Source organism: Diabrotica undecimpunctata, chromosome 9 (genome assembly GCF_040954645.1).
Source record: "Diabrotica undecimpunctata isolate CICGRU chromosome 9, icDiaUnde3, whole genome shotgun sequence".
Classification (NCBI taxonomy): domain Eukaryota; kingdom Metazoa; phylum Arthropoda; class Insecta; order Coleoptera; family Chrysomelidae; genus Diabrotica; species Diabrotica undecimpunctata.
Genome location: NC_092811.1, coordinates 79,232,504 through 79,258,718, shown reverse-complemented (window position 1 = coordinate 79,258,718; position 26,215 = coordinate 79,232,504). Strand labels below are relative to the sequence as shown.

General features: G+C 34.0%; 1 protein-coding gene across 1 annotated transcript in view; it reads left to right on the top strand.

Moving 5' to 3' along the window:
* LOC140450179 (protein kinase C, brain isozyme-like) overlaps positions 1-26,215 on the top strand; it is a 651,237-nt gene that overhangs the window by 560,830 nt on the left and 64,192 nt on the right. The window contains exons 6-8 of the mRNA XM_072543635.1: positions 9,643-9,796; positions 25,624-25,852; positions 25,914-26,045. Of these exons, the coding sequence (XP_072399736.1) occupies positions 9,643-9,796; positions 25,624-25,852; positions 25,914-26,045 (515 nt within the window). The remainder of the gene's footprint in view (positions 1-9,642; positions 9,797-25,623; positions 25,853-25,913; positions 26,046-26,215) is intronic.

The following is a 26,215-nucleotide window of genomic DNA, read 5'->3' as shown; positions in this document are numbered from 1 at the left end:
TAATTATAGTTGCTCTCATAGTGTTTAGTTGTGGTATTAGTATTCTGATGTGTGGAATTCCTTTTCTCACTAGGATAGCAGTGCCTCCTAAATTTGCTCTATGATCGTCCAGGAAACTTTATGTTCATGCTGTTCGTCAATTTGTTTTTCTGTATTGCCACGACGTTCATTTCGTGTCTGTTAATTAATTCGTCCGGCAAAGAACCCGAGCACCTCAGGATAAAAATAGATTAAACCAAACTACAGTAAGATTAAAAACATTGTTAAACAACAATAAAAACAATGACACAAAACGATGTTGCCTATGGAAGGCAACACGAAAAATTAATCGACCACAACTTTCTAATCCGCCTATCTGGACTAGTAACGGACAGTGGGCCAAAAGTAACAAACAAAAAGCCACAGTCTTTGCGAAATACCTGGAGGAAGTGTTCCAACCACATACTGAAAACAACAACGCCGATGCAGATGATAATATACAATCGTATTTAGAATCTCCATACCAACTAGAAGCACCATTGGATAAATTCACTGCCAAACAAGTTTTCAACAAAATTCAAATAGATCCGAATCCGAAGAAGTCCCCAGGGTTCGACTTAATCACTGCAAGAATTCTAAAAGAACTTCCCAAGAAAAGAGTGCAATATTTAACATGTGATTTTTAACACAATCCTAAGAACTGGTTACTATCCCCTTTTGTGGAAAGTTGCACAGGTCATTTTAATACCCAAAACAGGCAAATCTGTGGAAGAAGTTAAGTCCTATAGACCTATCAGTATACTTTCAGTAATGTCAAAGGTTTTTGAAAAACTACTACTAGACAGATTACAGCCAATCCTCATACAACATTAGCTAATACCAAACCACCAGTTTGGATTTAGACAACAGCATGCTACCATTGAGCAAATTCACCGAATCTTTTGCAATTCCATAAACAAAGCCTTAGAAGAGAAGAAATACTGTTCGGCAGTCTTTTTTGGTATCTCGCAGGCTTTTGATAAAGTCTGGCACACTGGCCTGCTATACAAAATAAGACAAGTCCTTGCTCTCAACTACTTTCTAATTCTCAAGTCCTATCTTTCCGACCGACATTTCCTTGTAAAAGTAAAGGATCAGTGCACTAACTTGTATCCAATTAAAGCTGGAGTACCCCAGGGTAGTGTCCTTGGACCTGTTCTCTACCTACTTTACACAGCAGATCGTCCTACAAGTCAAAACATCATCACAGCCACATACGCAGACGACACAGCAATCCTTGCGGCTTACTCAAACCCGTATATACTCAACTGCTCCAGAATCTTCCTATTGTATCATGTTGTTCATGTGTGTCTGTTATATCTTCCAAAATTATATTAAATTTCAATAACTTAAAAGCAGAGTTTTTGAAAGTATTTTTTTAAATTTCTATTACTCGTGGTACAAAAATTTCATCTTGTCATCTTTCATCATAATTTTAAATATGCTAATGGATTTTTTCTTCAATATCTTTTTTAAAATTTAAATGTAAAGTCAGTCGATCGGATAGCCAAGCGGGCTGGGCGGCTGGCTTCTCCTTCGCTTCAATGCGAGAGATGTCAGTTCAAATCCCCGGCTCGGTGAATAGCAAACAAAAAGGCTAACGCAGTAGTTTAAAATTCTAAAATGAATCTGCGGCTTAGTCTAGAATATGCTGGTATCTGATCGGCCTATGGTGGAGCAGTACGGCAAGAGATAAGGGCTTGCGGCTAGGTGATACTCCTCCATAGATCCCTACCGGAAGGGCGTGGAACGCCTAAATACCGGGTATATATATATATATATATATATATATATATATATATATATATATATATATATATAATGTAAAGTCATACTCATCTTGATTTTTTGTAAAATAGTTAGGCGACTAATCGCATTTTTTTTCCATACCAATGCGTTTCCGAACTTGCGCTTCACAGTTGTCATTGATAGTTGTACTAACTAGGTCCGAGATATTTAAAGCTATCTACTATCTGATATTTCTGCAACTGGATACTCAGTTAAATAGTATTGAATATGTCTATCACCATCATTTTTGTCCTGTCTTTAGTAATTTTAGGACTAAACTTAATGCTCTCCTACTGAACTCTTCACAGAAGATATAACGTTTGTTATTTATTTGCTGCTTAAGTGTAGTGTCATCAGTAAATCTTAAATTTGAGATTTTTCTACCAGCCATAATTACTCTATCGATCTACCTGTCTAAAGATATCCTCATGACATATTCGTTGGAAATATTAAGTAAGTCAGATAACAAAACGCATCTTTGTCTAATCCCTCCCTCTGGTTGAAAACAAAACAGTAGGTGCTCTAGGGTAGTTGGTGGGCCATAAATTTTCTCCTGGAGCCTCGTTATTTCTATATAAATCGCTAGAATAGTTTCACCACGTTCCTACCATTTAGTCAGTTTACTTTCCTTATCCATCACATACCGCGTTTGAATTTTAAACTCTGTATTAAGTTTGACCTTTTGAAATAAATCTCTCCGTTCACTCTGATAGCCATGTTCTTCTATTTTTCTGTATGTGATTTTATAGATGAGTTTTTATTATTTGGAAGATGTAATTCGCTTTCTTTGTGTGCTACTGACTTTACATTTTATTTTATAACGCTCTGTGCTTATCGTTCGTTCCACATCTAGTTGTATGTTCTTTTCTGAATTAAAATAACAGTCCTAAGTGTCATTAGTTTTCCATGACTTACGGTTTATGGAAACCGTTGTCGTATATTCTTTTGTAGTCTCGAGTAGTTTATCTTTAAGATAGATCCAACATGATTCTTGTTGAATGTCTCCTTTTACCGACTTTAAAAGGAAGTCTGACATTTAATACTAAGAGATGATGGTCACATCCACAATCTACACCCAGATATGTTCTAAGTTATTGTCTGAGTATTTACATCTTGATCTTATTAGGGCAATATATTGGATTTCTTGTTCATCCATCTATGTGTACAATCTAAGTAGGTGGTGCTAATAAAAATTATTAGTAATTGCAAGATGATGATTCACACAGAAGTCCACAAGATGATTACCCCTCACATTTTTTTGTCCCAGGTCATTGCAGCTGCTTAATTTTTCGTTATATGGAACTACCTTGGCGTTAAAGCCAATATCTTCATCTTATGCAGCTGTTGTAGGAGCACATTGTTATATAAGGTTGGATTTTCATATTTTTTATGTTATTTGTGGTCGACAGTATCAAATTCAATTACACAGTAATTCAGTTTACGGGTTACAATTATTGTGACTCAATTTAGAAAAAGTAGACGAAGTTACCAGCAGTTGTTTTAAAATGATCTTTACCTCTCCATTGAGTTTCTTAGAGTCTCATTACCGAAAGATTGTGGTTTGTCATCTCTTTTTCAATTATGTATAGGATTTTGTATCAATCCCTGAACTTGCTTTTTGCTATGTTGATAAGCCCATACTCCTTTCCCATTCCATTTAATCCACTTCCCTGCAATCCCAAGTCTTGCATCTTCTCTATATTGTCCGGTATTATGGCCGCATCATCAGCATATATAAGGTTATTAATAGAAAGACTATTAATTTACATGCCTTTTTAGTAGTGGGTAAAGAACAGAACTCCGTCTTATGATTTTTCTTATATCTTAATTCTGCTTTTTGATTCCAATTTAGTTGTTGAATCATTCTCATATCTTTACCATGGAGCTCAATTTCGTTTAACATCTGTATCAATAGTTCATATCTGACATTATCAACCTGTAAATCGTACAAAACTTAGAACTTATAACATGGTCTTAAGTGTAATAATTTTTTTTTTTAATTTTAATAGGGTCTACTTATATTTACGAGCTCATGGACGTTAGACGAAGAGATAAAATAGACCCATTAGAAAACAAACGAATTAATAAAATTATTAGAAAAAAGTGCAGAGAGGCTAAAAGCTGAAATTCAACAACTTCAGAAAAGATAAGACACTTTTAATGTCCATAAAAAAGTGAAAGATAATTATAGGTACAGAAGACGAACTCGAAAGATGGAAATAATTCATTCACACACTTTTTGATGATGATAGACCTTGTTCTCCACCATCCACGGATGATTAAATAAATGAAAAAGGTCCAAAAATAACAAAAGAAAACGTTATTTATGCAGTAAAAGCTTGAAATTAACAGAAAAGCCACTGGTCCAGACAATATTAGACAATACTTAAATTAATCGCAGACAATGAAAGTGAAAATCTCGACTGAATAACAGCACTATTCAATAAGATATATGACACAGGAAAAATACGATCAGACTGGCTAAAATCTACAATTGTAATATTACCAAAAAAATCCAATGCCTCACACTGCGATAACTATCGAATATTAAACGTGATGTCTCATATCTTAAAACTTTTCTCAGAATCATTCATACATGAATTTACAAGAAGTGTGAGTTTCAGATGAGTAGCACTCAATTCGGATTTCAAAATGGATTCTTTTCTTTTTCTTTTCTTCTCTTTTGCCTTAAATGTGTTAACACAACAAGGCAGAGACATGAACGTAGATGTATATGCATGTTTTATTGATTATCGAAAAGCATTTGATTGCGTTAACCATCAAAAGATAATCGAAATTCTGAGAACAACTGGAATTGACGAGCAAGACTTCCGAATTATCTCAGAACTATAATGGCACCAAACGGCAACAATTGAAATAGAGCACACAACATCCGAAAGTATACGAATTCGACGAGGAGTGCTACAAGTCTTATCACCACTATTATTTAATTTGTATTCGAAATCTATATTTAGAAAAGCATAAGACAAGGTTCGAGATGGAATCAAGATTAACGGAACCAGCATAGACATCAGGTACGCTGATGATACCGTCCTAATAGCAAGCAACTTACAAAAACTACAAAATATAATAAATGCAATAGTTTATCATAGCGAAATGTTCGGTTTACATCTAAATGTTTCCAAAACTAAAATTCTAGTATTTTCAAAGATACCAACAAACGTACATTTGTACGCCAAGGGACAAATAATAGAACAGATAACTTACATAAAATATTTGCTGGCAAATATCAACAGCGAATATATCACAAAAAAAGATATGCTGTCAAGATTCGAACAAGCGAGGAAAACAGTCATGAACATGAAAATATTTTTTATAAGATCAGAACTTAGTCTAGAGCTCAGAATTTGAATGATCAGATTTTACGTTTTCTCTGTTTTGCTGTATTGCTATAAAAGTTGAACAATGGGATACACAAAGTTACCAATGGTGAGTTACTTCGGCGCATGAGTAAACAAAAAGAATTACTCAGCATAATCAAGGAGGTGAAAGTAAAATACTTCAGTAGTATGTTGAGAGGTCAAAGATATGAATTACCCCAAATAATATTGGAAGGTAAAGTGCAGGACAAAAGATAAGTTGAAAGACGCCAGAACTCGTGGCTGAAAGACATGAGGAGATGGTTTGACCGCTAATCCACAGAAATCATTCGTGCAGAAGTTTTCAAAGCTGCAATTGCCATTTGGATCGCCAACTTCAGAAAGAAGACCAATTTGAAATTGCAAAATTGTACTATGCCTCAAATAATGCACAGAATAATATATATTTAGAAGGCTCCAGATTAAAGCAGAAATCTGAATTTGTTTCGAAACTATCTTACCGATTTTTCTATCAGATGTCGCTATTGCGTCCATAACGAAGCCATGTTATTGTTGCTTCGTTATAAGATAGAGAAGATTATTTTTCACGTTAAGAACGGCTATGAATAACTATTCTGATGAGACTTATTAAGTCGAAATACGTATCAATAGATACATAGACGCTTTGAACGTGAAATCAAATCTTTTCTGTCTTTTTCATTTTATTCGGATCTACTCTGTATGAGTACGAGAAACAAATTCGTTAAGGATTTCTGCTTAGATGAACAGACATGTCGTGGAATGCAAAGTTTAGATTCCCCATGTCTCTATTAACATCTTTGTCATCGTCTGGCCATGCCTTGCAATTTTTAGAAGGCTCCAGATTACAGCAGAAATTTGAATTTGTTTCGAAACTATCTTACCGATTTTTCTATCAGATGTCGCTATTGCGTCCATAACGAAACCATGTTATTGTTTCTTCGTTATAAGACAGAGAAGATTATTTTTCACGTTAAGAACGGCTATGAATAACTATTCTGATGAGACCTATTAAGTCGAAATACGTATCAATAGATACATAGACGCTTTGAACGTGAAATCAAATCTTTTCTGTCTTTTTCATTTTATTCGGATCTACTCTGTATGAGTACGAGAAACAAATTCGTTAAGGATTTCTGCTTAGATGAACAGACATGTCGTGGAATGCAAAGTTTAGATTCCCCATGTCTCTATTAACATCTTTATCATCGTCTGGCCATGCCTTGCAATTTTTAAAAGGCTCCAGATTAAAGCAGAAATCTGAATTTGTTTCGAAACTATCTTACCGATTTTTCTATCAGATGTCGCTGTTGCGTCCATAACGAAGCCATGTTATTGTTGCGTCGTTATAAGACAGAGAAGATTATTTTTCACGTTAAGAACGGCTATGAATAACTATTCTGATGAGACTTATTAAGTCGAAATACGTATCAATAGATACATAGACGCTTTGAACGTGAAATCAAATCTTTTCTGTCTTTTTCATAATATATATAAAATTTGAATTAAATGTGGATTAAAAAAGGATATTATCTCTCTATAATAAAATAAACATAATTCTTATATTTTAACATCAATATGAAGGAGATATGAAAATAAATGAAAGTGATCCCGGTATCCGTTCGAATTCGCTGCATGTTTTTCTATTTTAATGTCTCGCCCGCCCTGTTCTCGTTTTTCCAATTAGGATCGTCAAAACTTTTTAGCTTGTGTGGCAAATACAAAAAAGGGATAAAACCACGTCGGTCGTTTTTGATAAGGGAAAGCTCGAATAAGGTACAAATATTGCTTCTATCTCTTTGAAAGATTTATTTGTGTGACCTCATTTGAATGAGGGTAAGGTACAATTCGAATATATAAAAATAGGCAAATGGGAGATGACTTAAAATAAAATGGCAGGCGGGAATATTATAATATAGCTTTAATATATAGAGCAAAGTCACCAATTAGGAATACCATTTGGTTTTGGGGATTTAAAAAAATACCTTTATAGAAATGAAAACAGTTTAATGTTATTACAAATATGACAATTCGGTAATACACTTTAACGTAGTAATTAACAGCTTTCTATGAAATATCTTAATTAAAAAAATTAAATTGAACACAAAAACAAAATCACAAATTAGTACCCATATATGGAATATAAGCATAAACCAACATATCAGTAACAAAAATAGACATACACATTTAAAAGATCAAATAAATTTAAATAAGAAAATTTTGAAAAATGAAAGAGGTAACTTAATTCACTTACAGAAGTCACAGTTCCATGTATCAAGCTCTGGACCAGCACGATCATAATAAGCCCAGAGCCCACACATTATGCACTTAATTCAGTTTTCTCTACTACTATCCGTGAAGAAAGTCTTTGGCAAAACATACATTCAGCATCAGCAGAGTCAGGAGATTCTTGGCCCAACAACGCATTAGGCTCACTGTCTGCATCAAACGGGATAACGTCCTGTTCCTCAGAGTCTTCTTTTTCAGAATCAGTCTTATTTTTCTTTTGTTCGTTTTTTTCTCCTCGCAGTTTTCTTTTTATTCTCTGTCTTGGCTAATTTATTTTCTTTTTCTTGTGTCTTCAAATTTTAATTTACTAAATCATTCTTGTAGGGTGAACATGTTATGACAGCTGATACAGTAGCCTTTCTTTCTCTGTTAGAAACTTTTTTACGCTACTCTGGTACTGGACTTACAGCATACGGAGACATTATACCTAGAGTGCTCTGATTAATCCCTGGAGGCAAAGGTACAGGTTCAGGTTGCACATTAGCACTTATTTTTAGTACAGGTATTTCTGTTAGGGATTTTCGAGGTTCAGATCTTGATTCCAGTGTAGTGATGTTGGTTTTACAACCGTTTTATACAGCATTTTGTTGCCCAGCAATAAAATGCACATTATTGAACACATGTTTAGATACTTTTCTTCGTTTCTTTGGCATTGGATTTATAGCATACGGAGACACCGGACCTAGAGTACTCTGATTAAGTCCAGAAGTCAGAGGTACAGGTTCAGGTTGTACATTAGCACTTGTTTCTGGTACAGGTATTTGTGTCAGGGCTTGAGCAGGTTCAGATCTTGATTCCAGTGTAGTGATGTTGGTTGTACAAGCGTCTCTTGCAGCATTATGTTGCACAGTAATAATGTCGATATCACTGAACGTATTTTTATTTAAAGGCTATAATCCTATTTAAAGATAGAGGTCTGTTATTATTTCTAATCCACATGTACATTTCTTCACTGTAGTATGTTTTTAATGGCCCCATAAAAGTCATGTTTAACGGCTGTAGTCTGTGAATTGTATGTGGAGGTAAAGAAACGATATCCATGTTTTTTCCTAGCGATGTCTATTATATCGATATTACGAGTATGATTATAGTTTCTATCTAGAATCAGTAAAACCTTCGATTTAAAAGTCGGGTTGGTGTGTTGAATGAAGTGTTTGAACCGCTCTGTGAAGTTGGTCATTTAAGTCTACTACGATAGATGTGCAACTCCGATACTCCAGTACATGATATGTCTCCGTCTTTCTGTTAATCCGCTGTTGTTAGTATGATCTTGTTTTTGACTTCTTCATTTAAGATTGGCAACCAAAGCCTACTAAATTCTACTGATGGGTTTGCTACACATTATTAAGTATTATGAGAGTTTGGCTATTCTCTTTTTAATGTCTGTTTTTTTTCATGATTATTGATGAATTTTTCCATTACACTTTGTGCCCGTTGTCCCAAGCATGTTTGCATGTTTGAAACTTGTCGAAGTCTCTGTTTTTTATGTATATTCTATGCTAATTTAATCTGAAAATATCAAGTTTCAAATGCTTATAGTTTCTTGTTTTATGTAAAGTTTAAAAAACTACAGTGAATCATCGTTTGAATTAGTAAAGTTCTATCCGCATGTATAGAGAATTAACAAGGATTGCGAAGACAATACTGCCAGAAAAACATAGGAAAAACTGTAAAGAGTGCTCTTTTACAGGCCTCCAATACATATATTGTTCTGGCTTATGCTCCAAAGAAATAGTTTTACATTTAGCTTTGGTTTGGTGAAAATAATATTTATCTAGGTGTTAACAGTTGAGTTCAAAAATATATAAATGACTATTAAATATAAATAAAATATAAATATATCAAAAATATAAATATTTGACTAACGATATATTCAGGACAGCTCGTCTTTTGAAATTTTCAGGAGTGCAATGCTATTTAGGCATTCAAGTAGTTCTGACGGTTTATATTTTCTTGTATTAGTTTAGTTAAAAAAACAGCCTGTATATATTTTCCTTCTATATATACACTACCTTAGAGAGAAATTTTTTAAAATGTATTTCGCTTCAATATGTACGTAAACGTAAATAGATTCTAGATTCTACAGTGGGAAGAAATATGTAAAGATATATCGGAAGCTTATATATTCGAAAACCAATATTCCCTATTCCGTATTTATCCTACATTTCACCTGTTTTGAATTTTTCAGTTATGCAGGGCAAAAATCTAATACCGATGGATCCGAACGGCTTGAGCGATCCATACGTCAAACTGAAGCTTATTCCGGACTCTGACAACGTCAAAAAGAAAACGAAAACAATCAAAGCCAGTCTCAACCCTGTTTGGAATGAGACTATAACCTTGTAAGTATTTTAATTTAAGCTAATTTTGTATTTACAAAAATTAGGCTTTATGTGGTTAAAATCTAAATTATGCCTATAAGAACATAGTGCTTTAATAAAATATATTTATTGTGAAAAGTTTAGAATAATGGTTAAACAATATTAACCGATAACGATCTACAAACAATTTGAAAATATCAGGGCTTAAAATAATATCAAAGTTCTGAAACTACTTTCTTGTTGCATGTGATGACAATTATTAATTGTAATAAAAATTACATTTTTAACTAACCACTGCTGCAGGGAGAACAAATTCTGCCGCAAATTGGTCTGAGGGGTACATTTTCTTTGTGAATGTTTGGCACTCCGTGTAGGTGTGGTGTCTTGATGTTGATGTTCTTCTTTGTTAGTCTGCCAGGTATTCCTTAACTCTGCAGTGTTTTATATATTTTGTCTTCCAGTGATTTTGCTGGGTCCTTTTTTTAGTTTGGTGTAAGCTCCATTTGTGACCAAATTCTTGAATTTTCTCCTGGTACTGGCTTTTGTCCATAATTATAGTTGCGTTGACTTTGTCAGCTAGTAATATTATGGAATTATCTTTTTTTAAAACGTTGATAACTTTGACTTTCGACTTTGTGTATTTCTCGACGTCGGTATGTCTACTGTAGGAACTGTTGTTACAACATAATTTAGACCTTTTGAGAACATCGGGTTTTCTATTGCGTTCAAATGTCTTTTTGATATATTGATATATTGACAACTGTGCTATTTGCATTTTATTTTACTGTGGCAACCGTAGCTCAGTGGCTATGTTACTGGCTTAACAACCTGGAGGGCCCGGGTTCGAATCCCGGCACCGACAAAATTTTTAATTTCTAATTTAACTGAGCTGCCACCATGCTTCGGAGGGTACGTAAAGCCGTCGGTCCCGGCTACAAAAGTAGTCGTTAGGTCATGTTAGGGGCGCTTGCGTGACCTGAAAACCCTAACACTAGACCTTAGCCAGAAGGTTACACGAACTTTACTTTTAATGTATCTTACTAGGTTATGTGCAATTTGTTATTGTTTTAAAATTAGAATTTGATGTTTTATAATAGAGAGTGTTTTCAATACATAAAATTCCCTATTTTAAAAAATATAATTTGAACCTGTGGTATTAATCATCTTTCTTATTATGGCTAAATTGGCTCTTTGTAAAATTCTGATTTAAAAAAATGTGGCTTGTTACATTATTCTATTAATAATAAATACTCAAAATCTTATTTAGTCAACTAGCTAGGTTACCTCATCAGCAACATCAGGTCCGACGTCCTCACGTAAACTATTGTAGAAGAGATTATCCACTGAAAGTGTGTAGGGTAATAACGATCTCACATTTTTTAGTTTCTTTTTTGCGATCCGAATGGAACTAATATTCTTTTGTTGTAAAGTAGATTCAGAAAAAACATTTGGACGTCCCTTTTTGACAATAGTAACGGGGTTGTAAGTACCATTCACAGATTCACAGATTCAGAGAATCATCATCATCATTGGTGCTACAGCCCTATAAAAGAGCCTCGACCTTTCCAAGTCACGCCAGACAGTTCTATCCATTGGCAACCGTTGCAAGTTTGCTGCGCCTATTTTTCTACCATCCTCATCTACTCCATCCCTCCATCTGAGTTTTGGCCTACCCCTACTTCTACTTCCCACATGTTGTGACATAAGGATTCTTCTAGAAGGGTTGTTCTGCTGTGATCTTGCCAGATATCCTGCATATCTTAGTCTTCCTATTTTTTTAAGAGATACTACGTCTTTACCACTAAATAGTGTAGTTGTACCTCCTTCTCCTAACACCATTTTTACAGATGCCACCGAATATTCTTCTCAGGTTCTTTCAGGGTTTTGTATATGGTAGTTTTTGTTTTTTGGGTTAAGTTTCTGCTTCTCATATGTCTACTTAGTCCAAAATAGCATTTGTTTACTAGGATTATTTTTCGCTTGATTTCTTCCGTCATGACGTTCTCCTTGGTGATCAGGGAGCCTAAGTATGTGAATTTGTCCACCACTTCAAAGGTCGAGTTATCAACCGTGAATTGGTGGTCGATGTCTCTGGCTCTATTGTTGGGTGTTGATGCCATTATCTTAGTTTTCTCGTCATTTACTTGTAAGCCCATATTTTTTGAGGCATTTGACAAGGTGGTATACATTTCTTCTAGTTTGTGTATTGTGCGGGCAACTAGGTCAACATCATCTGTATATGCCAAAATTTGGGATGATTTATTAAAAATGTTTCCTCAGTTTTCTATTTGGGCATCCCTGACCGCCTTTTTCAGAGCTATGTTGAAAAGCAGACACGGCAGCGCATTTCCCTGTCGCAGCCCAACATGCGTTTCAAATGCCTGTGATTGTTCGTCCTGTATTTCGACTTTGCAAACAACTTTACGCATTGTAGCTTAACCAATCTTATCAGTTTATCGGGGATGTGGAATTCATCCATGGCTTTATACAATTTATTTCTTAGGACACTATCATAGGCTGATTTAAAATTTACGATAAGATGGGATATGTCGATATTTAGAATTCATTGGTTTTTTCCAATATTTCTCAGAATACACGTTAAAGAGGGTCTCCCACCCTCTTTAACGTGTATTCTGAGAATCTATTTAGGGAAGTTTTAAAAGATCAAAAAGGAATTATCATAGGAGGAAAAATAATTAACAGTATACGGTACGCCGACGATACTGTGATTCTAGCTGAAAACATCGACGATCTGCAGGAGCTAATCAATAGAGTTGACATGGAATGCACAAATTGGGGACTGTCGATAAATATCGATAAAACTAAATACATGGTGACCAGTAAAGTGGATATCGGCGCAACCCAACAGATATTAAACCAACAACCGCTGCAGAGAGTTCAGAGATCTAAATAGCTTGGATGTTGGATCACCCAAAATCTGGATCCATCCTTCGAAATTCGATGTAGAATTGAACAGACAAGAAACTCATTTCAAAAATTCAAGCCTCTATTATCCAATAACTCATTAAATTTGGAAATCCGTGAAAAGTTTACAAGATGTTACGTGTGGTCTGTACTTTTGTATGGATGTGAAACTTGGACTTTAAACGCCGATATCATGAATAAAATTGAGGCGTTTGAGATGTGGTTGTATCGAAGGATACTAAAAATTCCATGGACTAGCAGAACTAGAAACGAAGAAGTTCTTCGAAGAATGGGACATCAACGAACTCTACTAAATATTATTAAGAGGCGTAAACTAGAATATCTTGGACATATAATCAGAGGACCAAGATATGAGTTCCTTCGGCTAATTCTCAACGGTAAAATCGAAGGAAAGAAATGGATAGGACGGAAGAAACTCTCTTGGTTGAGGAATTTGCGGCAGTGGACAGGTTTGACAACGGACCAATTGCTACACGTAGCGCAAGACCGAGATCAGTATAACAATATTATAAGCATGGTAGTCGCCGACGTTCCGTAGGGATATGGCACTCTAAGGAGAAGATCTACTGAAGGACACTCGGCAATCCATTTCCAATCTCCAACCCTACAAAAATCTACAACCTTTACTAAGCATGATTTTAAAGCCGACATAACCTACAATCCTAACCTTTTATTACTATGAACAACTTGGGTTACGTTACAGTATAACATCAAGCTGAATTAACCCGTAACTGCTACCGACAAAAAGTTATCTCGCAGCTGCTATTGACGGGTCACTGTGACCCAGTTTTAAAATTCTGAAATAAAGAAAAAACATTAGCTAATACATTTATTTTAAGTCACTTTTTTATATAACGGTAAACTAATTTAATGTAAAATAAATTCCTATTTACAATTTGGGCATATTTTTAGAGCACATTGTAAACATATAGGTAATTTGCACACAAAACAGTATGTATTTGTTTTCCGGTCTTTTTTTTCGGGACAAATTGCGCATCTCTTCCTTTTAGATATATTCTGTATTGGCAATGGTGCAGGTGTGTCATCTATATCTACTCCAAGGATATTCGCTGCGAGACATCGAAGTTTCCGGGGTACATTTACGTTGTAAAGTCTTTTCTTCATATGTGGCGTGTACAGTGCAATGCCTAGTTCTTTTAAAAAATTGTAACGGGATATTTCTTTTCCTCGGGAAAACTGATATATTATTCGGCTGTTTACACCAGACACATTTAACATACAGTGAAAAATTGCCATAGACCATCGACGGGTCCTTTGAGAAGTGGAATATGTTGCACATTTTTCGTCCAAAGCATCTACACTTGCTTTGGTTTGGTTATAAAACATAATTATTTCGGATTTCCCAGTGCTCTGATCGACAGTACTGTCGTGATGCATTGATGATATTAAAACAACAGATTTTCCCTTTTTTGGGACATATGATACCAGAGTATTGTCTGATGTAAATCCGAACTCTGAAGAACTAGCAGGTCTCTTTCTGTCGGCCATAAATTCTGGAGGAAGCATTCTTTTATTTTTCTTCACTGTACCTACATATGTAATTCCTCGTTTTCTTAACTCGTTTCTTCACTGTACCTACATATGTAATTCCTCGTTTTCTTAACTCGTTGGTTAATTCCATTGATGTGTACCAGTTATCTCCAGTGACATTACGGTTGGAATTTTCAATACATTTTATCATTCGAAGAACAACCTCAGTTGGATGTGAAAATAGCGATTTTTGTTTCTGTTGGAGAATTTTTCCTGTATAAACCTCCGCGTTATACATGTAGTGTGTTTGGGAATCGGCTAAGATCTGCACTTTTATACCATATTTCGCAGGTTTATTAGGTATGTACATTCTAAATGCACACCTTCCCCTGAATGGTACCAGCATTTCATCTACTGTTACGTGAGGACCTGGAACATAGTTCTGTTGGGAGTTTTACCAAAGGTTTCAAATAGATTGGATATAGCTGCCAATTTATTAGATTTCACTCTGTCAGACCTTGTAAGATGATTGTCGAATCTTAAACAGCTTAGCAAAAATAAGAATCGTGCAAGTGACATCGAACATCTAAACAAATCTCTCCCTGTACCATATGTTGCCCATAATGATTTTAAATCTTTATGGTTAGACTTAAATATACCTTGCATAAATAAAAGTCCAATAAAAGCTTCTATCTCAATTTTATCTGTTCTTTCAATGAAAGTTGGGGCAAATTTTGAGAGAGAGTTTTTACGTCGTTTGAATGTAGCGTAATTTGAGGATACTAAGTCAATTCTTGTGTTGGTATGTATGTTCAACAATAATTTCCAACATGTCATCAGTTATTAATAATTTCCAAGCTTCTTTAGGACACAGTGGTGGATTCTGACGGGTAGAACCTTTCAGTCCTGGTAAAACTCTTATAATGTTATGAGATTTTACTTTTTTGTAAACCTAATTTTTTGTACCTAATTTGAGGACCTTTTTGGCGATTGTTTTGCCCATTTTGTAAAATCTTTTCCATACCAAGCTAATTTTGAAATGTTCAAAGTAGCTGTTTTGTTACTTGAAGCGTTATTCGTGGCATCATCTCTGTCTAAGGTGTTTTCATGCAATAGTTCAACCTCAAATTCACTATCAGAGTCGTGTTCACTGTAAATTTCATTGTCTATTTCATCGCTGTCACTTTCACCTGAATAGTTAAATAATTTGTGTGCAGCTTGCTCCTTATTTTCTACTTCTTGAAGAGTATCTGTCGTTTCATCGGCATCTTCCAAATCTTTCCAAAACTCTTCACTGTTTAGAATGTCTTCCATCTCAGACAAAGTAAAATGCTTACTTGAAGAAGCCATTTTATCTAAAACAAAAAATGTGTATTAAGCAAATGATATAAATATTTAAATTATTCAAGCCGTTAACATAATAAAATATATATATATATATATATATATATATATATATATATATATATATATATATATATATATAATAAAAATAGGTACATACCTTTATAACCAAAAAATATTGTTACTTAAATACTATAGACGGGTCACCGTGACCCAACTACGTAATTATTTCGAATTCGACACGATCAACAAAACTGCTCACTTTGCCTTTTTATAAAATACTAACTGGCCAGAGAATAGGTGGACAGACAGCTCCCCCACTATCAAACTTAAATGGGTAGGGCGGTTTAAAACTATTGATGGGTCACGCTGACCCTGTCGGTAGCAGTTACGGGTTAAAAGTACTTATACTATGAATAAAACACTTACTTGTTCAGACGGTGGCTGTTTAGCATCCACTATTTGGTTTTTTAGTATTATAGGCCATTTCTGATAATCGAATATTTTTACGTACTGTTTGCCATGACCCTTCCCCTTTCTTTCGCCTTCGTTGTTCCTGATTATCATTCATATCGTATTGATCAAAACTCTAAGAAAGAGATTAACTAACACACCTCAACACAACACAATTGCAATAAACTAATCAGAAAAATAATGGTTGCAGTAGTCACCGACTTACTACAGCTCACACAGACTCTGACAGGTGATGTGGCTATGCACTTGGCCCACTATTTTGGAAACGGAATGCTGTATTTGGCGTGGACGCTATCTGTTGGATTTATTTAGAACTATTTCCAATGCAACTGTCACTTGACCCATAATACAGGTTAACGGCTTTGTTACATAGGTCATGATAATGTAAAAATCAGAAATATTGATTTTTTATGTCACTTGGTCCGTTATATACATATATCCACTCTTGACATGATCAGTTACTATTATCAAGTAGTCACACTCAAGGACTAAACTATCAAATAGGTACTTTAAAATTTTCAGAATTTCTGGTAGATAATAAATTTTTGTAAATCCAATGAGTTAAACAGTTCGTTTTGAATAAAATAAAAATAAGAGTTTTTGTTTTAAATTAAATTTAATATAATTACCAAAATTAAAATTTATAAACAAAATTTCCTCTCAGTTGTATATAATTACTGTATGCATCCTTTTCAGAATGTTGCTATTGAGATTAAAAATATATGTTTATATGGGAAGACACAATTAATTGTAATGAAAATTACGTTTTGATCTAATCTTTGGCCTTTTGTAATTTCACTCCGGAAAATGTTTTCAAAAAACATTTCCACATGTTTCCCCATTAATCCATTAACGGCAAAGCAATTAAAAACAATAATTTGCCCGAATTTTTTTATTGAAACTAGTTAAAAATGCCTCAATTAATATATGTTCATGATTTTTTAACAAAAAAATTAACAATAGCATCTAAAAAATTATTGGCCAATACTGTTATACATAAAATAATTATTATTATTTTGTATGAAACGATTCGAAAGATTCAGGATGGAGATGAATTTTACATTTTTTGCATAAATATATAGTATGACTTTTCAATAACCTACATTTCTTTCGTGCACTTGTATTGTGCCTTCTAATCAAATGACCAATATTGTCAAATCTTACATCGCCAGGCCAATCTTTGGAGGGACCTCCACATCCGAGTGAGCATCCACTTCTGTGTCACTATTTCAGCACAACGTTCAAATTTCATACGTAATACCGCTAGAAGTGATCGAAATTGTAATTGTGACATTTTACTATCAGTTGCAATATTGTAAATCTTCCAGCTATTTACTACTTTGCTATCAATGATTCATAAATAGGGGCCACCACCATTTCTTTCCTCTAACTCTGATTCGGTAATTAGCAATGCCGTTATCGTGCAAATCCACACGACTCATAAACATATTATATTCAGCTACTACATTGGGCTGAGATACGAGAATATGTTTGTGTTCTTTCCAACTGTATTGTTCTGTCTGACCAAGAGGTAGTAATGTGCAGGTATTTGTTATTACCGTAACAACAGAATTATCATTTCATCTCACGAGTAAAACTTTAGACTCGAATGTTCCCCGTGGCGTCTTTTTGAACGTTTTGCTATGCTGTAATGAAGACTTTTCAGTGCGATTTTCTCTTATAGTACCTGTAGAAAATAAGCCTAGATCCTGTAGTGTCGCAAAAATAGCATACGGAGAAAAGAAATTGTCGAAAAAGACTCGATGCTCTTGAGGTTTGTCAACTACAGAAAGTAATTTAAATCTAAATCTTACAGCCTTACTCAGTATGAACATCTTACATGCTTGACGTCCAAAATATGGTACCATTTCCTCATCTACTGAAAGGTTATTTTCGAATATACGAAATTATAAAAATTTTGTATCCATTATATGAAAGATATTACTAAGTTTAGCCAATTTATTTTCTTTGTCCAATTGAGTATTATCGGACAAATAAATATTTTGTTTGATTGATCGAAATTTATTTCTAGACATGGTTTCCCTCACAATGGCTACTTCCTTCCTACTGCAGATACTGATAAAGCGTTTTAGTTCAGCTGCATTTATATCAAATTTGTGACAAGTGTTTTGTGCTGCATAAGTATTTGAAAAATGTATAATCTGGCTTGTGACTTCATCGTCGAAAAATAATGAAAATATTCCGCTAAGTGACTTTTCTCCATGGCTGGCTTTCTTCTTCTCATGACGCCGTCTCCTTTCGAAGGTTGGCGATCCAAATGGCAATTGTAGTTCTGGAAACTGCTGCGCGAAAGATTTCTGCGGATCAGCGGTCGAACCATCTCCTCAGGTCTTTCAGCCACGAGTTCTGACGGCTTCCTACTGATCTTTTGCCCTGTACTTTTCCTTCCAGTATAACTTGAAGTAATTCATATCTTTCGCCTCTCAACACATGACCCAAGTATTGCATTTTCCTCTCTTTGATTATTCGTAGTAATTCTTTTTGTTTACACATGCGACGAAGTACCTCAACATTAGTAACTCTTTGTACCCATGGAATTCTCAACATTCGTCTATATATATATATATATATATATATATATATATATATATATATATATATATATATATATATATATATATATATACATCTCAAAGGCATCTATTCTTTGTTCTATTTCAGAGTCCAGAGATGGCTGGCTTTGGTATTCTCTAATAAACGATTGTTATTACTTTCAGGATGAGTCGAGAATGCTAGAGCTGTGTTTGTTTTCCATTTTGGTAAAATTTTCGATTTATTTTAATTAGGTTTTCGCATTTTGTTGTGAATTTTACTGAGTGGGATATCATCTTCTTCAGAATCACTTGCTATCGGAACGTAAATTTCCCAGTAATTTCTGCATCAATATTATCTTCTTGAATTAGGTTATCATCGAGGTCTTCGTCATCAGTAATTTCATTATCATTAAAAGGGATATATGTAACTTCTACTTCATCTGCATTCTCTATATCTAAATTTTCTTTAAGACATGCAGTTAATTCCGTAGTAGTTAAAGGTCGTGTTCGATCGTACATCTCCTGTGCAATCAAAGGTCGGAATGGTTGCTTCTGGCTCTGGCCCAACAATATTCCAGAAGTACTTTCGACTCATATTGACTGATAAAAAAAACCGAATTTCAGGCTAGACAGATAATTTTAAAACAAAATCGTTGACAACTCACCTTTAAATCACGTTGAAATTTAGTGTTGTGTCAATCGTTCATTTTACAAGGACCGAATCAATCAGTGACTGATTCTGAAAACGATCGAGTCATTTGAATCGTTCGTTCGTTTCAATACTTTTCGTTGTCATTTAAAACAAATAACAAGTAACCGATTGATTGAGCTGAATCGACTGAAAACCGGTAGTATTGCTAACCGTATTTCATATGTGTATTTACCTTCATACGTTTATGTTAGTGCGAGTAGGGCTTGGATTTAATTACCTACCTAATTTTTTTAACTACCTAATAACTATTAACAACACAAGCCAAAGCAATCGCTTCGGCCCGATAGAATATTTTCCAACTCCAATACTCCCGGTCTGTAGCTAAGTCGCTATCTTGCACGCAATTCTTAATTCAATATGTAGTATTTTAATTTTTCAATCATTCAAACGAACGCAATCATTCAGTCGCATGGCATATAACGGTCTTCGTCGCAAGTGAGGAATGACCGAGGGCCAAAAGTAATGAGAGTATTGGCTCTGGGTTTTGTTCTGGTGCGATCTCGATCGGCGCCGTCGACGCCGTCGGCGGTCTATCAATAGATTTATGTCACTGTACGATTGGATCGTTTTGAACTAGCGGAATTCGGTCGTTCAATACTTTTAAGTGATTGAATCAACACGAACGAAAAAATCGCGATTGATACAACACTACTTTGAATATTCCCTTATGTGCAACAAACAATATTTTTAGTTCTTATTTATGTAATATAAACCACCTCAATGTTACGAAAAGCTATTACACGTATTAAACTATTACAATTGTAGTACAGATGTAACTGACAAACTGACGGTTGATGTCGCGATGGCCATCAATCGTCACTGATGCCGTTATGCGCCAAGGGTGCGTATGCGCATCCTCAATATTTAAATCAAAATTGGAAAATTTCAGGCCCAGTTTCATCCAAGTATGCAGGTTTAGAATACAACATAATAGTATTTTGAAGCTATATTATCATAACATATATCTTCGTTGGGTCAAAAAGTCGATTAAAAATTATTGTCCTCATGATGTTGTCAAACAGTTGAAAAATCGTGTTAGTTTCACAAATTGTAAAACAGTTTTTTTAATCTAAAATCAAGTACATATGGTTATGAAGATAAAGCAAACATGCTAGAATATTTGTTAATACTTGAAAAGTATTTTGGCAGTAAAAAAATAACAATGAAAAGGGTGCGTAGATGCAAATTTGGCTGTTAATGGGCTAAGTAGGACGAGAGCTGGTTCTTTGGCTTTTTTTGGCGTCTGTGTCTTTCATTATTGTTGGTGCATCTCTCTATTGTACTCTGTGCTTATCGTGCTAGGCATGTTTGCATATCTGAGATTTGTTGAAGTCTCTTGATATGTTCTGTATCTGTTCTTGTTATTTCGATATCTCAATTCCATAGGAAAACAACTCCAAAATTTTACGTTTGGAGTTAATTATAAGTAAGTGTTCATTCGGTCGCGTTTCATTTATAAAATATAGAAAAAAAAGTCATAACTATTTAATTTTTCATTAAAATAATTGGATATTTCCTTATGATAAAATCTCCATTTCGTTATTTTACTAGATTCATACATCAACAATTCTAATAGTTTCTTTATAAACGATAGAGTTGTAATTGAAGACTGCAATTAATATAGAAACATTTTAAGCTGTTTCTGTATTATACTACTCTACCCTAGATATACGTACCAGCAAACATTTCTAAGGCATTGTTTGCGCATTATAATGCAATAGCTAGAGTAAGAATCACTATAAATTTTATTAATTTGCAGCAGTTTGCAATGTTATTTAAACGATTTATAAAAAATATCTCGTTTTATATCCGTTTAAGGCGGTTAGTTTGTAAGATATTTAAAAACTTTTGTGAATTATCACTAATATTAAGTAAATTGTTAAACCAGATATTTTGTGCTAAATATGGATTCACCTGCATCTAAAAAATGTGATGAAAAAGAGTCTATGTATCGGTTAGCTTAAAATGAACATAATGCATCTAATGAGATGTGCTATTTTTCACAGAGTTTAACTTGGGGTTTTTTACTACAAAAAAAGATCAGTGCATCTAATGCGAATCATATAAAGTCTCAGCAGCACAAAAAAATTTGTATCAAATGCATATCAAAGAAAAAGAAATATGTCTAGAAGAAAAATAGCTTGATGTTCATGATTCCAGATTTTGATTTACAGGTTGTATTGTCTCTTCTTTATGGAGAGATAAACGTGTTCTTTTATAAGAGATTTAGAAGATTTTAGAATTATTTACTATCTTTATTGCGAATTAACCGCAATTTTAATTGAAACTTTGTGTATTTTAACGTTTCTCTTTACACTTAACTTACAAATCGTTCTGAAAATACAAATTAAACAAGATATGTTGTTTTGTTACTTGGTAGTACAAAAAGATTCTTTTAATAATTTTATTTTATCCGCCCCATTTATATTGAAAATTCAGACATATATTATCGTTTTAAAGTAGATGGTTTAAAAATGATATTGTCAATATTTTTGGGGTGCGTTTCTAGGATGATTTTACTGGAGATTCGTTTATTCAATTACATGCAATTAACTTTAACTTTAGAATATATATCTGAAAAATCATAGCATATCGTTGCTCGTTAAAAAGATAACTGCACCCATTGATGAGAGTAAAGGTCTTTCGTTAGTAACTCAATTGTAAATCATAAGGAAAACACACGTAAAAACTTATTTATTATATATATTATAAATATTTTTGAAACATTTGATGGCAAACAATTTGATCCTGCATTTAGTTTACTCTTAATATTATCATCAAAATCTAATTTATATGTATGTGCGTATATACTGCATTATATCGAGTAATGTGCGACGCAGTTGGTTTCATTTAACATAAAAACAGCTTGTTTAATTTTTCTCTTTATGTCATATTATATTTCATTCAGATCGGAATTACTATCAGAAGAATTCTCAAAAACAATATACCGCCACCTTTAAAGCAGTATTGTCAGTCAAATATATGTTTCCAGTGCTAGTTACTCCACGAAATAGACCAGCAACTTGTTGATCTTGGAGTCGACCGGAAACCACGGGTATTTTGGTTTTATATCTGCCTCTTTTAATCTACTTCTGAAATTTTATAACACCTAAATTAACTCTCATTTGACAGTTTATTTCTTTAATGCGTAGTTTTCAATCGAGTAAAAGTAAGAATAAAAACATAGTCAACAATACATATCTACTATAATATTTTTATAACATTTTATTTTTAAGCCCTTCTCTCTATTCGAATTGCCGAATATAGGCCGTTCCTAATTCTCGCCATTCATCTCTGTTGTTTGTAAGACGTTTCCACATTGGTCCTACAGTTCTTTTAATATCGTCGCTCCAGCGCATTTGCGGTCTTCCTCGTGGTCTTTTTGGCTTCATATGGCCACCAATTCCCGATTTCTTTATTCCATCGGCCATCCTTAAGACGTTCGTTATGACCAGCCTATTTTCATTTTAGTTCAGCTGCCTGTTCGACAGCATTTTTTACTTTTGTTCTATTACGAATGTCTTCATTGATTTTATGGTCTTTGAGTGAGATACCCAGCATCTGTCGTTCCATAGCTCTCTGAAATTTTCTGATCTTCTCCATGTTTATTTTAGTGAATGTTCACGTGTGAGCTCCATATGTAAGTACAGGTAGAATACAGGAATTAAACACTTTGGTTCGCAGTCTTTGAGGTCTTGTTTCGATTCCATTACCCAACATCACTATAATTTCAGCTTGTTCGTAAATATTATGTATTAATATTCTGCACCTGGAGTCGATCCGGTTGTTGACTAATGCTTCTTCTATTACCCACAGTTCTACGCTATCAAAAGCTTTTTCATAATCTATAAAAGCCGGACATAATGGGAGATTGTATTCGTTAGTCTTTTCTATTAGGATTTTCAAAGTGTATTGATGGTCACAAAACTAAACTGTGAGTCTACGAGACAGTAATCAGACGCACAGTGATGAATGTCAGTGAAACGTGGATTATGAACCACCAGGAAAAAAAGAAAGTAGAGATCTGGGAAAGAAAGGTGCTCAGAAAAATCTTCGGAGAAATAAAAACGGCAGAAAATATTTGGAGAAGACAAACAAATAAAGAAATAATGAGGATGTATGGAAAACCCGCAATTACGGCAAAAATACGAGCCCAAAGAGTTAGATGGCTTGGTCACATTATACGAATGCCAAAGAATCGAAATTTTAAAACAATAGTGAAGGAGGGAAAAATGGGAAAAAAAGAAAAGGACGTCCAAAGAAGAAGTGGTTGACAGCAGTAAAGCAAGACTTGTCAGAAATAGGCGTGAGAAATTAAAGAGAGAAAGCAAGGGACTGAAAAAAATGGATAGAAATAACCAAGTTTTTAGAAGCCAGGAGCCTACACGGCCTCTAGCGCCTGTAGTCACAGGTGCTATACCATTTTCTTAAATCCGGCTTGTTCTACTGGTTGATATCCTTCAAATTTAAATGTTAACCTGTTTGTAACAATCTTTGTAAAGGTTTAGTAAAGTTGTGAAAGAAGTCAAATTGGTCGATAATTTTTCAAGTAATGTGGTGTCTTACTTTTTAAGTATTAGTATTGTTTTAGCAGTATTTCATTGTTCGGGTATGTTACCTTTAAATAGAGATTTATTAAATAGTATTTTTGGATATGTGATGGCTTCTTCTCCGCCTTCCTTCAATCAATTTCAGGAGCTTTATTCCTTTTTATTTCTTTTACTGCTCTTTCTATTTCTTCGTGGCTTATTACGGGCATCACTTCTGAGCTGATATTTGTTAGCTGCCTTTTCAAGTTCTGCTTTGAGCAGTTATCGTTATCGGGGATCGTTTCTGAAACGATACAGATCGGCGTAGAACTTTTCAATTGAGTTTACTATATCAGATTTACTTTTTTCTAGTTGTCCTTGTTCATTTTTAATGGTTATTATTATGTTTTTTTTCCTAGTTTCGGTTTGTTGCATTTGAGACTTCGGTTTTTCTCTTTTACTTGTTCTATACGGTTTTCTTGATGTGTTTTAATGTCCTCTTTTATCTGTTTTCTTATTACTCGATTAAGTTCCTTAAATTCTGCAGTGTCTCTTTTGTTTTGTCTTAGAAGATCTTTTCTTTGTTTCATCATGTTTTGTGATTCTACACTTATTTTGGATTTTCGTTTTCTGTCAGCGGTTGCCACTTCTGAGCTTTCATTTACTAGTTCTTTTGTTATGACTTTATTGTGTTCATTTAAGTAAAGTTTATCAAGATTTAATACTTTCGCGGGTTTTAACTTGCTTTTCTATTGTTCCATATTAGATTTTAGTTTATCTGCGACTATATTCCAAGTTTTTCTAAATTTAGTTCTATTTTTATTATGTTTTATCTCTAATTTGACTTTAACCATTCGGCGATCGCTACTTACTGACGCCGTATTTATTACTGTTACATCCTATATGATATCTGTTTTGTTATACTGTATGTAATCTATTTCGTTCCGAGTTTTTCCGTCTGGGGATAGACACGTCCACTTTCTTTGAGGTTTTTTCTTATAGAATAAGTTGGCTTGCATAGTATTTGTGGGCTTGTAGGAAGTTAACCAAGGTTTGTCCTCTCACATTTCTAACTCCAGAGTCGAATTGTCCTATATAGTTCTTGGGTTTTTCAAGTCTTTGTCGGATCTTAGCGTTGAAGTCTCCTATTATCGTCGTATACGTGCTGTGATAATTCGTGCTAGTTTCTGCAATTTTCTCATAAAATTCGCCTATCTCCCTATGGAGATATGCTGCGGTTGGAGTGTATACTTGAATAATTTTCAGGGATGTGTTCTCGTTTACATTAAGCCTAATCATTGCAATTCTTTCAGATATTCCTACAAATTGCTCACTTTATCTGCATATTTCTTGGAAATTAGAAATCCTACGCCATCTAGGCTTTGTTCTTCTCGTCCTTTGTAATATAGGATATTACCGGACGTTAACGTCCTACAACATTGTCTACTGATAATATATTATATTGTTAGAAAATTCTTACAATCTCTTTTGATTTATATCCTTCATTATGCAGAATTACAATTTTTGCGGCTTTTTATTTGTCAAATATAACACTAAGTGAGCATTACAGCCTACCACACTAATATCTATCACGTTACTTAAATAATTTAAGATCATTTTCTGTAATAATAATCGTAATAAAATATTCGATAATTTTTTTTAAAAGTATGTTAGTTACGGAAATATTTAATTATTGCAAACTAATACACAATATTTTTACCATCATTTAGATTTTTTTTGTGTACCGTTTTCCATAAAGATTTCATACATCTTTTGTTAATTCAATTAATTTTGTAGCGATCTGAAATCAGAAGACAAAGACAGGAGACTTCTAATAGAAGTGTGGGATTGGGATAGAACATCCAGAAATGACTTTATGGGCTCTCTATCATTTGGTATATCTGAGATTCTTAAGGCCCCTGCCATTGGTTGGTTTAAGCTTCTCACGCAAGAAGAAGGAGAATTTTATAATGTACCTGTTCCGGAAGAAGGTGTTGAGATGATCACTCTGAAAAATCAGCAAAGGGTATGTAAAAATGTTATATTTTAAAACAAATACATTTAATTTATGTTAACTGAATTTTTAGAAAACATCTATTACAAAAAAACCTTCGATTATGGTAGATAAAGAGTTGCCACATAATATGGGAAAGAAAGATATAATAAGAGCAACTGATTTCAATTTCCTTATGGTTTTGGGTAAAGGATCCTTTGGAAAGGTATGTGTTATAAATATTAGATTAGATACTGTAGCTAAATATGTAAGACTATATTTTAACTAAGTATCTCCATTTATTAGCAGAGTTAGTTTAACATCAAAATAGAAATTAAGGAAAAACCCGTCTGAAGCAACAATTTGGGAAACTTTGAAAGTAAAGCACGAATAGAT